The 16,363-nt window shown below is 31.7% G+C and overlaps 1 protein-coding gene across 2 annotated transcripts; it reads right to left on the bottom strand.

Moving 5' to 3' along the window:
* Positions 1-478: 478 nt before the first annotated feature.
* On the bottom strand, positions 479-14,558 carry LOC145741202 (complement C3-like). Of its 2 annotated transcripts, XM_082558758.1 has the most exons (39): positions 14,151-14,558; positions 14,000-14,058; positions 13,430-13,583; positions 12,810-13,056; positions 12,503-12,573; positions 11,808-11,950; positions 11,410-11,550; positions 11,036-11,189; positions 10,753-10,944; positions 10,549-10,671; positions 10,284-10,424; positions 10,031-10,141; positions 9,745-9,901; positions 9,504-9,622; positions 9,018-9,228; positions 8,502-8,651; positions 8,157-8,352; positions 7,598-7,732; positions 7,319-7,421; positions 6,567-6,716; positions 6,232-6,387; positions 5,849-6,067; positions 5,580-5,698; positions 5,370-5,497; positions 5,097-5,218; positions 4,712-4,845; positions 4,222-4,321; positions 3,992-4,104; positions 3,740-3,827; positions 3,496-3,648; positions 3,302-3,410; positions 3,050-3,204; positions 2,753-2,899; positions 2,511-2,685; positions 2,185-2,348; positions 1,933-2,092; positions 1,603-1,815; positions 1,238-1,457; positions 479-1,010 (listed from the first exon to the last, which is right to left on the bottom strand). In XM_082558758.1, exons 3-39 carry the CDS (start codon positions 13,562-13,564, stop codon positions 857-859), a joined length of 5,508 nt encoding a protein of 1,835 aa, XP_082414884.1. In that variant the 5' UTR covers positions 13,565-13,583; positions 14,000-14,058; positions 14,151-14,558; the 3' UTR covers positions 479-856. The 2 variants fall into 2 exon arrangements, with proteins under 2 accessions (XP_082414884.1, XP_082414877.1); XM_082558751.1 differs by lacking the exon at positions 14,000-14,058.
* Between the last annotated feature and the right edge of the window lie 1,805 nt (positions 14,559-16,363).

Here is a 16,363-nt window from a genome sequence, read left to right as displayed (position 1 = left end):
CTATTTTTATGCTTTACTTCTAAGTAAAATATAAAAACAAATATTAGCTATCTATTTATACGACGTTTAGGCTATACAACATATGTTTTCTTTTTAAATTTTTATTGATTTTCTGACATTTAATACCTTTTAAAGTCTGATTATTAAATTGTCCGTAAAAGACATCACGTAACTTTTAATTACAAACAAAAACATTTAATTAAATAAAAACGTTTATCTTTTAAACTGTCAATTAAGTAGTACCGGAAAATTAGCTATTGACGTAGCGCATTAGTCATTTTTATGTAAAATTTACTACGCATAACATGAAATCAGACCTGCGAGTAAGTGAACTCTAATACCTGTTTTACGCATTAAGGGGAAGTCGAATATCTGCCTTATGCATTAAGTAGAATTTAGCCTTTAAAATAAATCAGTTACAGTTTGTTTATCAGCAACCTTTATTGCATCATATTTTTGTTTATAAATAACACCCACGTTCTGACATTTTATTTTATTACGTACAAGTTAACATGTTTTAAAAAATACTGCAGACTTTAAAATAATTACAATTTACATGTAAAAAAATTATGATGATGCCTAACTTAAAACATGTTTAAATAGAAATAAAACAAAACGTTTACAACTTATGGCCTTTTGCCTTAAGGACTACAACTGCTTCACCGGATTTCATTATTAGTAAATATTTCGTTTTTGTTCGGCATTAAATATTGTATAAAGCAAATAATAAAATCCGAAAAAGGTTATTTGACAGTTTACATAACCTATAGGTTGTAAGGTCGTAGTGGTTGTGTTTACCACCTTATCTAAAAAAAGTAGTAAATAAATAGACAGGGTGTAGTAGTCATATGGCAAATTATGTACATTGGTCTAATTTCATGGAGTAATTATAATCGTTTAATTTCTTGCAAATGGTTTTACTTAATTGATTTGATATTTTGTCGCAGCCCTTTTTATGGGTTGGCCACCATTCCACTCTGCTGTGTGCATCCAGCAAGAACTTGAATATACTAATAAAAAATTAAATTTTAATTACCGTATGCAAATTATATTTTGTTTGTTTTTAATAAAGGGTATGACAAGAACAAGGCAACAATGACCAATTAAAAAAGTAAATTATCAGGACAATATTAGCTTAAATCAAAAAAGGCAACGTAACGGTGATGGGACACTTTGGTCGAATAGAATTCAACTAAAAGATTTCAATGATTTAACAAATCTATATTTAAATATTTACCCATCTCTTCTTTGAACGCAGGTTTGTCCAAGAATAAGATAATCTTTTTTGACTGCAATTTTGCGATCCAGACTACATGTGACCTTCAACCAGAATGTATGTTTTTCGTTGACATGCACCTCCCCAATGACTCCTGTAGCCTTATACTTCTCAATAACTATAGCTTCGTAAATGACCCAATCTGTATTTACCGTCTTGCTAACAATTTTTACTTTAAAAGCTAAAAAAATAAACGGCCGAATCAGTTTTACAATTGCTGTTATTAAGTTTTAAGTTATTATAAGATAAATATGTAAAATTATTAGTGACCTATAAACAACTCTAAAAGCTAGTCAATATTTAACATGAATTGTACCATTTCTTACCATATTTTACATTGTCTGCACAAGTATCACTTATACGTTTTGCAGTTGTAGCAGAGTTTGATTTTTTCTTGCTGAAAACTTTGGGACAAGTTTTCTGGTGGGCACACAAGCAAACATCGCTTTCTGTCAGGCTCTGATCTTCTCCGGTCGAACATAATGTAACAAGGCTTGATAAACCGTACTGTGGTTCGTAATAAGAGGTACATTTGCGCTCTTAAAATAGTTTTAAACCAAATTTAATGGGTTTTAAAATCACGCAATAAAATCCAATATGGGCCTATAAACATTCTAAACACCATAAACAAACACATAACAATAGAGTTAGTTTACCAGGAAAAGCAGCTGGGTAGACAACCACTGGTATTGGATGGGGAGTACTGCTGTGCAAACTTATACCAAACGAAATCCTCTTTTCTCCAGTAATGTAAAGTATAATTGCTCGCTTGGTTATGCGATATTGATCGATAGAATGCTCGATGGAATTCGACAACTAAATATATAGTTAGTGACATGTTGTAACTTTTATAATAATTACACAGGTAATTTTTATTAGATCAATTTTTAAATTTGTAATTTTGTTACCAATTCCAGGTCTTCATCATTGGGTATATAAGACGAACCAATACCGAAGTCGACAATATAAGTCTGGTCTTCGCTTTCGCTTGAATCATAAGTTTGTTTAAATGCAACATCTAACTGAATTCGGTATTTTTGTGCACTGGTAGAAGCACTTCGAAACATGGAAACTAAGAGATATTAAAATAAAAAAGAGACTTTGTTTGGACGGTCATTATGCCGAGTAACAATTAACATTAAATAAAACAGTAAAATATTTATAAAGAAATAGCAAACATAACATAGCCAAGTCGTTGATCAATATGTAAAGCTTTAGTGTTTGTAAAACTTACCAGTTGATGCCACCTCAATATTTATAGTGACGTCATACGGGCAAAGTGACGTTGCTTCTTCTGGTTGGTCGATAATGATCGGTGATCTAGTATCAGGTAACAACGAAAATGTTGATATTGAACTAACGGGAGAAATCGTCATGTCTGAATTTGGGACATTGTATTCAAGATCAACCTAAAGAAAGAATATCAATTGAAAAGTGAATCATTTTTTAAAATAAATAGAATTTATTACAATCTACCTCTAACCAAGCTCTGCCATTTCCCACAGTCGTAAATGTCATGTTTTTAGTTGTCACTGGAAATGTAACTTCATCTTGGGGCGTAGTTTGTCCTAGCTGATTGGCAGCAATAACGTATGGGATGTCACCATCAGAGTTTGGTTCAATCTATTAAAAATAAAAACAAATAACTATTAACACCTTTTTAAAGGGTAAGATTGATAAATACATTATTTAGGTTTACAGTTGCCGAGTTATCATTGAGTTATTTTTGATAAATTAACCACAGCTTTAGGTTAAAATATTTTAAGCATTTACTTGTATGCTTAATGTTTCTCTGGCAATCGTAGGATTTGCAATGACATATTTAACAAGAGCGTCTGTAGCAGCTAAACTATCCCTTAACGACACCCATCTTCTGCTTTCTTCTCTGTTTTGTAACAACCAATTTGCATATTTTTCCCCTGCCCCACCTGTATTATATATAAATTAAATGTTCATAGAGTTAAAAACTATGCGACCCTTAAGATTATTCAGCTTTAGGTGCTGATCTGAGTGATAAGAATATACCTTTAGAAACCAGTAAATATAAATAGTATGAGGTAGCTTCTATGTCTGAAGATTTAATTTGGAGAAGTTGCTCCTGACTAAGAGTTCTTTTTTCCCGACCTTTACTTGACTGCAACAAATCAATAGTTTATATAAGTTTAAAAAACCCATTCATTTATTTGATATACAAGGTAGAGAACGTTAAAAATATTTACATCAATCCAGGCGACACTTGCACCGTTAACAAATCCAGTTCGCTTGTAATTTAAGATTAATCTGTTAAATTTGGGCTTAAGTTGACCTAGTAACATAAAAACCATCTGTGCAGACGCAGTTAAGGTAATGGGACTTGCAATTGAATTTCGATCCTTAAAAAAAGAAAACGTAGTAAAATTTTGGACCCAAAAAAATTTGTTTGAATTTTTTCTTATGTCATCGTTTTAGGTACGAAAAACTTACTTTTAAAACTTGATGTGACACCGTTCTCGCTGCAGGACGTAAAGAATCTCGTAGCAGTTTGGTATTTAAACTTTGTAGACGGTTAGTGCTGAAAAATGACAAACAAATAATATATTGTTTAAATATTTAAAAAAGATTTTAAATGCATTCTAAAATTATTTGGCTTCAAAACATTTTCGCTGCAAATCTTTTAACTTTTAGCGCTTCAAAACAAAAATAAAACATTGGGGCATTAGAAGCTTGGATGCTTACCGATCGACTGTACTGCCTGATGTCACTACTGGTTGTTTAATATTGTCTCTCCATGCATCACAATTCACACGAACGTTGTGTAAAGCAATACCAACTACTGCCGTTCGGTAAATCTAAAACCAAAATTTTAAAAAGTCTTATTTACAACTTAAACCTTTAGTAAATTGTAATTATTCTTAACCAAAACAGCCAAAAAAATAAACAGTATTTAGGTATTAGGCAACACCTACTTTTCTATCTAAATTGTTGGAAAATTGTGGAAGTTTGTTAAGATTTTGTTTCGAATTGCGCCTGTCTCGTTTATTGCAACGGCGATTATGTTTCGTGCATCTAAATGAAAATAAAATTATTTCAAATATTTTTTCAATTTTACTTTAATGTTACTATATCTGTCTATATGACAAAAACCATTTGACTTAAAAATTTGCCTAAAATCCAACATTTGAAAACAACATCTTACTAAAATTTTGGTCAAATCTTTACACAAATTGAAGTATTTTAGAGAGAAGGGTTAGGGTAAGCTAGGGTTATAAATTTCTCATGTTAAGTAAAATGGCGGCTTCTAGCATATGGTTTTTGTTTAAAATAAACCATAATCAATACACCCATTTTTAAATATTTCGTAACTTTGCTATATTCAGTTAAATCAATATTAAATTCGTAAAACCAATTTTGACATTAAATTTTATAATAAAAACTAACTTAAAAAATTATGTTTACTTTAATTTTGGATTTGTTCCTCGTTTTTTTCGCGCTGAGCCTGTTTCTGTAGGTTTGCTTAAAAAGAAATTCCTTCCTTGGGTACCGGTAACATGGTGAGATAGAATCCACGTCAAAGACCCATTAAGAATTCCCTAAAAAAATAAGAAAAATTAGGTACAAGAAGATGGTAATTTATTAGAAAGTGATATATATCCATTGTCTCTCTTTTAAAATATTATCGAAAACTGTAACACGGTAGTAAGAAAAGGCAGCATGACCAACTAACATTTGAACCTTTTCTATTTATACTCCTATTGTAAAACTTAGTATAACATACAACAAATGGACCTTATATAATAACACTTGGTAATTAGAATACGTTTAAACCATACTGAAGTCGTACCTCGTCAGGCGTTATCAGTTGAGCTGCATCGGTTAATAATCGCAAGGTTGTGCACGTGAGCAACAAGTCGGGTTTAGAACTGCTGGAGGGCGAGTATGCAAATCCATATAATGATTTGGGGTCTAAATAAAATGAATTACATTCGTATATATAAAATCCTATTTAATAAATGCAATCTCAATTAAAATTGCGTACTTGATTAAAATTGATTAAAATGAGCTATGGTCTATATCAGTAACATACAAATTAATTTTATTTTAAAAGAAGACTTACTTGTATCGGTATTTGGTGACAAATCCCTGGCAAAAGTTAGAAGTCCGTTGTATGCACTATTTGCATCAGTAATCAATTGTTCAATAAAGATATCGTTTATTCTGCTAGTTGCTTGCAACAGCCTTAGTCTGATTTAAATAAAATAAAATATTTTAATTTAAAAAAATTAACAATTCTTTGGTGAGAAAATTTGTTGGTAAAATTCAATACTTTAAAACTGCCGATTGAAGTTTATAAAGATAGATGGCAATATTTGTAACATCGTCTTCTTCGTCTAGTTTTGGATCTTGCAAAGCAGCCGAACCAAAAGCATGCAGATTGAATGTAACCTAATTTAAATTAAAAATAATCAAAAAGAAGCAAATAATATAAAAATGGTATAAACATTTTAGTACAATTAAATTTAGATAGTTTTGAAATATGTTGAAAAGTTAGATTGTGGAAAAGAAACTTGACACTAATAGAAGTTAGTTACATACCTTTTCTGTTCCAGGAATAGCGTTCAAGTTTACTCCAAAATCAATAGTTCTTGTTCTCCCATTACCGATAAGTGCACTACGTTTTTTTCCCGCTCTATAATCGACCAACAACCACTTTACTTCTTTTTTAGGCTGACCTTCAGGTATCACATGTAAAGTTTTAGTAACTGCATCGATCCGAGACGAAGATATACCAGAATATCTTGCACGCATTTCAATCTGAAAGTTAGTAGTCAAACGGTTAAATTTGTTAATTTTTGTCTTATACAGAATGCCCTTTAATATAGCAATCATAAAAACACTTTTTTCCAAAGTAATAAATTGCCTATAAAATATAATGTGTTAAAATATAGATCAATTTTAGTGATTTCCTTATTCCATACCCTTATATCGTGATCTCCTGGAGTCAGTGGTATGACGATAAATCTAGTAACACGAGTGCTTGCTATTCCATCAGATGAAGCTGGTTCTAAGTTCATGACTGAATTACTCGAAGTATGGCTGCATAAATTTTTGTTTCTGCCGAAGGAAAGGTTAGCCTGCAAAATATATAATAATAATAATATAACTAAAATTTGTTTTATTTTGTGAAAAGTCTTGTGCATTGGATCGGCAGTAAGTGTATAAAATACAGCAAAACAGTGTTAATTATCTCTATATCCTGTATAAGATTCTTTTAATTAAAAGATCTTACGTATTTAAAAAAACACCAATTTACCTCAACGTTAGTAGTGAGGTAATTGTAAAGAGTAACTTCGACAGAAACCTGGGTTCCACGCACGATTTTACCTCGGGGAAAATCAACCTCTATGTAAAGAGAATGGTCGACAGGAAATTCAAAATTATGAGCGACACACATTCCTCTTTCCTGCATTGTAAATTAAGAATATTATACCATTAACAATAAATTAAATGTGCAAGAATTTATAAATGCTAACAGTAATAACAGGTAGCTAATGGGCCATATGAATAAATAGATAAAATCCAAGCCTAGGTAAAATATTTTAATATTTCTTGGCTTCGTTTATTTAAAAAAAAATTAAAATATATTTTTGTAATCGCCTGGTTGAAAATAGGATAGTAGGCAACCAATCGGCAGCGTGGTGTAGTGGTAAGATCACTTGCTACACCAGACATGAGGTCTTAGGTTCAATCCCCACTGATCTCATGCTGTAGCGCCCCTGAGTAAGGCGCTATAAACGGTATGAACTCCTGTTGAGCCAGCACTTAATCAGCAGTATAATTACCAGGCAATTATAATCTATAATACCCCAAACTGCCACAGGCAACTCAAGGCTGGGTCGAAGTAACTGATGTTACTCTATGTTTAAGTCGCGCATTTGATTTTCCCACATTTTTTTGATATATACAAAAAAAAAATTAATAGTAAGGGTTTTTTAACCCAAAACTATTCGCAACACTACAGGCCTTCTTTTTTCAAAATTATCCATAATAAAATTTTCAAGTTACCGGTGACAAACTGAATGTTGAGATCGACCAGGCGGTTATGCTATCCGGAAGACTCTTAACTCGTGGTGTAGATTCATTATTTAACGTTATACGTCCGCTTCGACTGAATACAACAATAAGTCAGTAAAAAAGGACTTTTGATGTAATTATTGTTTCGAAAAAAATAAGTTGTCTTAAATTAAATGTTATGTTCTTATAGCATGTCTTATTAACTATAATTTTGAAAAAAAAAAAAAAATTAAGTTTAAGGAAAAAATTTATTAACATTTTACAACTTACCCGATGTTAAAGTCGACATTAAACCAAGTTTCATCAAAGTTTTTGCGATGTAATTCAAAAGATCGCTCGACAACCGATGGCATAACAGGAAGACCAAAGGTATTGGAACTAACCGTACGACTTTGGGTTTTGCGCCTACAAAAACACAACGCAAAATATAAATCTTTTTATATATTTATTTTTCCTGGATGTGGAAAAGACTTCACGACCTAAACATAGGGCAACATCAGTTACCCCGACCCAGTCTCGAGTTGCCTTTGGCAGTTTGGAATATAATAAATTATATTTGCGCAGTAGTTAAACTGCTAATTAAGTATTAGCTTAGCAGGACCTTATACCGTTTATAGTGTCTTACATAAGAGCACTACAGATTAAGAATAGTGGATCTAGGACCTCAAACCTAGGACCTCAATGCATTCTTTTACGATATTACGCATAGCAATGTTTAATATAACAGGTGTCACCAATTCTTTTTAAAAACAAGCACAATATTTAGACAGCCAGAAGTTAGATTTTTACAGTTTGAACATTTCCATACACATTTAGACATCTTTCTTACACGCATCTATGTTTTCTCATTGGGTTATTTCGAATACATTCAGCTTCCTTGCAGCATTCCAAAAAAGCTTCCTTGCACTCCACGCCGTCTACGTTTTCAACTCTTTCCTCGCACGAATGAGCAACTTGTAACACGAGGCTAACATCAATCGCCCCAGTTGCGCAACAACGGTAGTTTAGCCCCAAAAATTTTGGCGCTTAAATACAAAAAAAATTAACAAAAATATAATAAATCTCAGCAACATTATATTCATGGAAATAGTAAATGTTGCATTAATTCGAGGGTATATATTTATGTAGGCTGATAAAACATGAGTTATAATCATAAACTATTTAAAACAACCACCTTTGTTAACTAGCATTGTTGCATCTCCGAAAAGAGCTCGTTTCTTTCTACGAAGAGGGTCTGTAGTTGTTTGCCTTAGCTCAAAGTTTTCACATCGAAGTTGTGAGTAATTAGTTATAGTGTGACTTACACTTGTGTAAAGTGTTCGACCTATTTCGTGTAAAAAAAATTAATACTGCGTAATGTGGAATATACTGGTCATAGCATCGGATCACGGGCCGAAAGGCTTTGGGTTCGAGCCTCACCTCAAGCCCTTAGCCCGTGCGTTTACAAATAGAATAAGCACGTCAAAAAACACATCATTAAATCAAATAAAAATAATAACATAAAAAAAATTGTAAATTCAATAGAAATAAAATAGTTTAAAAACAATATTTGTTTAAATTGGCACTATAAAAATACTGTAAAAACATATTATTTTGTGTTTTTTGATCAACAATTTTAGATAAAAGATAAACATAAATATTTATTATTAGGCCTTTTTTTTAAATAAAATATACTTAAAAAAATCCTTACCGACTTCGGGAAAAGCTTTCTCTGGTGACGAAGCGGAAGGCACCTTGCAGCCTGGCGTGAATGAACGAAGTACACTAAACGTCACGTCTCTGGTGTGTGATGTCATTTCATTGACGTCACTCGGATGTTCGTTACGTAATGATAAAGATGCTTGGTCTACCCCGGTAAGGCCAACAAAAGAGCTTGGTTCGGCGGTGATGTATAAATTTAACTGAACATGCATAATTTAATAAATTAATTTTGTGACATATTTAAAAACAATATTTTTTCAATTTTGATTTATGGTTTTATAATATTTAATAAACTTTAAATAGTAAACTAAATTTATCTGTCTAATTTTGTAGTTTAGGTAAAATTGATTTTATCTTAGTTTTTTTATTTGCAAAAAATCGAAAATAGTGTTATTACAAATATTGCATTTTTTAAATTTTACTTAAGTAATTCCTGAAAAAAATAAAGTTAAATGATTGATTTTGACTAGCTTGCCTGTTGTCCGGGAACTGGAATAGTATCTCCCGGTATTTCCACGTTGGTCTCAGGTTCGATTCCCCGACAAACCTTTTCAACTTGCAATGTAGTAGAATCGGCAACAATAAAATTAACCCCTAAAATAATAAAATATTTTTTTTTAAACTGGGTTGTTAAAGTTAAAATTAAAACCCAAAACAACATCTTTTTTATTTATTTAATATTTTCAGCTAAAACTAGAAAGCTTTTTAAAACATGCCTGAACTTGACTCTGTGACGTAGTGAGCTGTTATTTGTGACGTAGGCGACATTTCGGCGGTGACTTCGAATTGAATTAACATGTTACCAGTGTTAGGGGAAAATTGTATTTTTCTTTGTAGCAAAATTGTTTGACCACTAGATATAATATATATCACCTGAAAGAAATATACAAAAAATATGGAACTTTTAGAATAGATTGCAATACAAAATATAAACCACATTTATTTTTTGTTAATTTTTTTTGTAAACTACTGGTCAAAACAAAATTTATATTTGTCTTTTACCGATTTTTCGACAGAAGACGGAGTAACATATATTTCCATTGGAGCAGTTGCACCAACAACAAAATCCCTGTTCGGTGAAATGATTTGAATATATTCTCCATAAGAAGATATCTGAATATTCACAACAAAAAAGTTTTCTTCAGATATTATTTTATATATTAGTGCATAGGGTTGTAAATTTACAATACCCAGGTCTAAGATATGTATACCAGCATAATTTTTGTATCTTTTTATTACAATTTTTAAAGCTAACCTGTGGTGATATAACTTTTTCAGTAGTTCCTGTATAAGAACGTCCGTTAGCGGCTTGGTATACCGTCGTGGCTGTAACTGTTATTCTATTGGTGTTGGAGGGCGCTGTAAATCTCTCCAGTGCATTACCATTTTGACAGGTCTGAAAATACAAATAATCTTTGTAGCTGCAAATCTTAGTGATAAGTCTTCAAAGTAAAAGGTCAAAACAGCATTTATTAAGTTTCTGCTGAATGAAGTACTACAATATAATATTATTAAGTTACCGTTACTGTGCCGGAGTTAAAACTTGTCAGCGAAATCGTTCTTCCGTCACTACGAGTTGCTGTACCGGAAAAAGTGACGTCAATGTCAGATGCCTTTTTGTCATTAGCATAGGTTGCTGTAACCTGAAATGGCATCAAAATTATAAATGGCTAGATAACAACATTTTGGTATTTCTACATTTAACTTTGAGTTTAAAAACAGACCTGTGCGCTAAATGGCAGTCCTGGTTTGTAAAAATTTGCCGTTTTATCCAAGTTTAAAATCACTGGTGATGACGTAAATATGACGTCAGCGTTACGCAAAGCACGCATTTTCGCGTTCGTCAAGTCGGTAACCGAGGCCTCGATAAAAAGCCGAACATTACTAGATACTAGATCACTTAATCGGTCCGTTATCTGAACATATAAAATCACATTTAAGTAAACATCAAAATCAAAGCCAGAATCACTTATATTTAAACTTTAACGAACAACCTAATCGACTTACCAGACTCTCGATTGGGACCACAACATTCATCCGACCTCTTACGAAAAAGCGATTTGACAATATGTAAGTGGTTTGAACCGGACCCAATTGATCGTGCTGCAGCAAACCAAACCGAATATGAGCAACTCCGCTTATAGGGGAACCGTATATGTAGCTTTAAATATAGATAGTAGAAGATAAATACCAAAATAGTAATATAAGTTTAACGTGTAATTATAAATGGCATTTTAAAACATACAAACCATCACTTGAGGAAAACTAAGGCAAACTTTGCAAAAAAACAAAAATTTGAAAGAGTTGTTTTATGAGAATTAGTTCATTTGAAATGTAGACAGTTTAATACTTTAATTCTATATTTAACAAGGTTTACTTACGCAGCAGTCAAAGTCATGGAAAAGTTTATATCATGTGGCAAAATAAAATTGCTTTCGGGTTCAATCGTTATTTTGAATGTTGGTAAAACATATTCTTGAACATAGAAAGATGTCGAAAATTTCGTAGAAGTAACTGTATCACTAAAACATAATAAAATTGATAAAATGTATTAAATTATTTTTAAAAAAGTTGTATGCATATTATATATAATATGATTTATAGTATAAGTTATATTAAATATAGTGGCAAAGCTTAATTTAATAAAAAAAACTACCTACCTATTAAATAAAAAAACGCTTAAATGACTTAACTGGTGGATGCTTAAAAATCACAACAACGTTAACTCTAATTTTTAAATTTAAATATTTTTATTCTCAAAAAATTAAACAAAGTCAACCTTATAAAAGAAGCATGTACATCCCACTTTCCCATAGGGGGTGTTTTTGGGAGAGAAAAAGACCTGGAAAAAATTCCATTGGATGCAGCTTTTGTTTTGTTCCAGGATGATAAGGGATGACCGCCAGGTGTCGGGTTGGGAGCCTTAAAATAAAACAGAAAAAATCATTTAAATAGTAATATCTTGCAATATCTTAGCTTTATCTTGACATAAGGATACGATGCAAGGGGCCATGAGTTCAATTCGCGCCAAAACCACACGTTTTACTTACACCTGCATTTTACGATAAACTTATTATTTATTTTAAACGCATACAAACATTAACATTAAATTTATACACATTTGAAATCTAGTAGATAATCTAATTAGATTCGGCTATTAATTAAGCGATTTTTTATATCGCACAAATATTTCTGTTTGCTGTATTAACAACACAACATATGTAAACACAACTTATTTACATCATCATTATAAATATCGCTTTTCTTTATATTTAGAGGTTCAAAAGTTTACATTGACGCATTTCCTGAAAAGATCTATCGAAGTAAAGCGATTTTTACCTTTAAAAGTTTAAACTTGCAATAACATTAGAAAAAAAGAAATGCTTTGATTCAAATGGTCAGTTGGCCTTTAAATAGTAGTCGCCGAATAAGGGAATGTTTTCAAAACATTGCGTAAGAAAATAAGGGACTTACCGTTATCGACATTGCCATAGAATAGAGTAAAGGTCGTAGCTGATTGTCGACTGGTATAAACCTTACAAAAACTTAAAAAAAACATAAATAGAATGTTAACAATATTAACTAAAATAACATTTAAGCTTAAATTGTATAGGCATATTCTAGTTCTATTCAATTTATTTTGAACTAATAAAATAAAGTAGAAATAATATGAGGATGACTTTTACAAAAATGTAAATAAAACATTTATTTACAGAAACAGCGGTACATATAGCCTAATTAAGATTTTTTAAAAAAAACAGTACATATTAGTAAAAAATACCTTCATCGCCAGGTCGGTATACCGGTCTGTCAGTTTGAATAAAAATATGGGCTTTTCTTTTTACAATCTGTACGTTCTTTCTATCCGACCAACTCGATCCGCTAGACGTCGCCACGGAGACCGACAGTTCGGAGTCGCAGAGTAAATTTGGAGGTGAATTGGGAGGTGGAGAACATTCGGACCGAGATGGATTTATTTTAAACGAGAAACTGTTAATGTTATCTTGTGCACTGGTAACGAATGGAACCTATCACCGTAAAAATGTTGAGATAGGGAATTATAAAAACCGACAGCGTGGTGTAGTGGTTAGAACTTCATTACATAAAGTCCTGGGTTTGATCCCTATAGCTCTTATGTTGTAACGCGTTTAAGTAAGGCGATATAAACGATATAAACTTCTGCTGAGCCAACACTTAGCAGGTAATTAGCAGCTTAGTTATCAGGAAATAATAATCTATGATATCCCAAACCGCCAAAGGCAACTCGAGGCTGGGTCAAGGTAACTAATGTTATTCTAAATAAAAAAAAATTATTTTGAATAATTTAATTTTAGATAAAAAACGTATAAAAGATAAAATATTGACATTTTTTTTTAACAAATTAGATTTTTTAAAGTGTACCTCTTTTGTAAATAACCTTCTTCCAGTAGCTAGTGCATAAACGTTCATAGTTACCACCAATCTTTCGTTCACGTCTGCATTAAACGTAGTTAAAACGACCGATTGCTGGGTATTGTGCACCAGCACTGCTGGCATGTTGAAGACGATATCCAAACTAAAATTCGTAAATTGACAGTTTTTCAATTAAATTAGCGAAAAATGTGGTATATCGATTTATAGATGTAATTCACGTTCAAAATGTACACTTAATTGTGTTAAATTTACTATAAAGAAAATAGTCCAAATCGACCGTGAAATTGTGGCTTATAAATAATATATTTTGTTTTATTGGATTAACATTTTAACAAGTATGTGTTAAGATGCTTATAAACATCAATTATTCTACAATTATCGACATTTGTATTGCGTTTTAGGCGGCATAAAAGTCGTTTGTAATTTATGGGTTGTCTGGAAACAGGCTATCACTTTAAATTAGAATTATTAGCGAGACTTCATGGAATTTTTCGTCAAATTATTGGTTTTCGGTATTTTCTCATAGGCAACAATAAAAGAGCGATGTGGCTTATTTACCCCCTCGAGACAAAACAGCGCAATGTAATAATGTTCTTAGTTGATACATTTCGAAAAATCTAAATATAGGTCAAAAATATTGAGTTTAGAACTGGCACAGTCCTTACTATTTTTAGGGTATTTACCACTTTTAAAATTAATGTAAATTTACCTGTGCACATTATTTGCAATGACAGTCCACATCAAAACAGCAAAAAGCTTTGTACTAATCATAATGAAAAATCTTCTATTTAAACTGAAAGTAATATTAAACTTAAAACATGCTTTTTTAGCTTTCAAAAAGGGCGTTCTGTTCAAGTTGCAATTCAACTACCTATACACAAATTGATCAAAAATAAAATTGTCTGAAGATTTTTTGCTAATAGTCTGGTATAAAATGCAAACATAACTTCTGAGATATTATTACATTTTAAGTGTCTGTTTATGCAGAGCCGCCGAGTTCAACAAAAAAGTCTAGATTTGAAACGTAATCTTAACCACAAACAACAGATTTGTTTTTAAAAAGTCTGACGTTTTATTTTGTAAATAAAACTTAAAAACAACCAGGAGGTCAAAAACCTCGCTCGTAATCTGTTTTGCCCTTCGTCATGCAAAATTGCTTACAGACCTGTGCTTGCACTTACATGTTTAACACAGACCAAACACAACATTAAAAGCTAATGCTAAAAATAAATGCTAAGTTCATATTTATACTAAATGTACGATTGAAGCAAAAATAAAATTTGACCGCATGTTCTTAACGTTCAATCTAATTCTGTAGCTTGTTTAAATTATTCAGTAACCCGATGCAGTGTATAGGAAGCCCACATTTCTAACAGTATAATAAATTATTTACCCATTCACTTTATTTATTAACAACCTAGCGTTACCGCTATAAAGGGCTATCAGTATTTTACTCGCGTATGCAAAATTTTCATGCTTTATAGTTATAAACTGACGGCCATATATGATGATCTTATATGTCATTTACCTTTCTACTGCTTCCTGTTTAAGCACCTTAACAACTAGGTAAATAATATACTTAAAAATGTTTATATAAATAACGAAAGATTTTTAGCTTAGCTTAACAATTTTGCTATTTTGCACACCACAGGAAAAATGCTCTATTTCAACTCGCGCGTGCAGACCAAATTGTAATTCACAAGAAAAGCCTTAAACCGACATCTAAACTGCAGAAAGAGAAAATAACAATATCTAGACAGTTGTAAAGCCGGCATGGCAATAACTGTTAAAGAAATGGGCTCGCTGTACACTGCATTGAAATCGGTATTAACGTTTTTTGTTTTGTAAATCCTTTTTTGCAAGGTATTATCAAATTGCAGCATAAGCAAGGCAACTATGAAGTCATTGTTACGTCACTCGATTGTTGATCGATATTTCCGAATATTTTCCCAATTTCAAAGAACTTGACAGGAAAATTTCCTACTTGAGAAATATATAAAATAACCTAATTTTCTTTTGTTTTAAAATGCATTTAATTTTCATCGTACTTCTTAAACGATTTAATGTTCTTATATAAAAAATTTAGGTAAATTTCATGATTTTGCTGTGCAAGAACGCCTTAAGTATATATTGCAGCAAAACTTCATACCCTATTTTTAAAAAAACATGATTTTTAACTGCTATACCCTAATAGTCGATGCAAAATACCCACAGAGATGAAATACAAAACATAGATGGTCATTTAACAAGCCATTCGAGTATTGAATATTTCGGAAAAATTAAACGTTATATATTATCAAAAAATTAATTTTCCACAAGGTTTTAACAACGCGTGGTGTAGCATACACTTGTAACGGGGACGCGGAATTTGAGGGAATGGAAAATGAAGGAACGGAAATTGAAGGAACGGAAAATGAAGGAACCGGAAAATGAAGGAACGGAAAATGAAGGAACCGGAAAATGAAGGAACGGAAAATGAAGGAACCGGAAAATGAAGGAACGGAAAATGAAGGAACCGGAAAATGAAGGAACGGAAATTGAAGGAAAGTGAAAAAAGGAGAGGCGGAGTCTTAAAAAAATAAAACGCGGAAATTACGTTGACTGTTTATTTGTATTAAATTCAATATTATTTTAGAAATAAACGAGAATTTTATAGAAGAGGGTTAGGGTATGCTGGGGTAATAAAAATTAACTCATTATCGCTCATTAGTTCTTGAATAAATAACAGTAATCCTAAATAAACAGTCAATGGTATTTCCGCGTTTTAGTATTTAAGATTCCGCCCTCTCCTTTTTTGCTTTCCTTCATTTTCCGGTTCCTTCATTTTCCGTTTCCTTCATTTTCCGTTCCTTCATTTTCCGGTTCCTTCATTTTCCGTTCCTTCATTTTCCGGTTCCTTCATTTTCCGTTCTTTCATTTTCC

Source organism: Corella eumyota, chromosome 1, assembly GCF_963082875.1.
Source record: "Corella eumyota chromosome 1, kaCorEumy4.1, whole genome shotgun sequence".
Lineage (NCBI taxonomy): Eukaryota > Metazoa > Chordata > Ascidiacea > Phlebobranchia > Corellidae > Corella > Corella eumyota.
The sequence above is the reverse complement of the archived record's forward strand: the minus strand, read 5'-3'. Positions and strand labels throughout refer to the sequence as shown.

Coding starts and splice junctions, on each gene's coding strand:
- LOC145741202 (XM_082558751.1), bottom strand. CDS start 14,212: ATGATTAGTACAAAGCTTTTTGCTGTTTTGATGTGGACTGTCATTGCA. Junction 10,425..10,548: donor TTAACTCCGGCACAGTAACG/GTAACTTAATAA, acceptor TTGTATTTTCAG/ACCTGTCAAAATGGTAATGC. Junction 3,649..3,739: donor TGTCACATCAAGTTTTAAAA/GTAAGTTTTTCG, acceptor TCTTTTTTTAAG/GATCGAAATTCAATTGCAAG.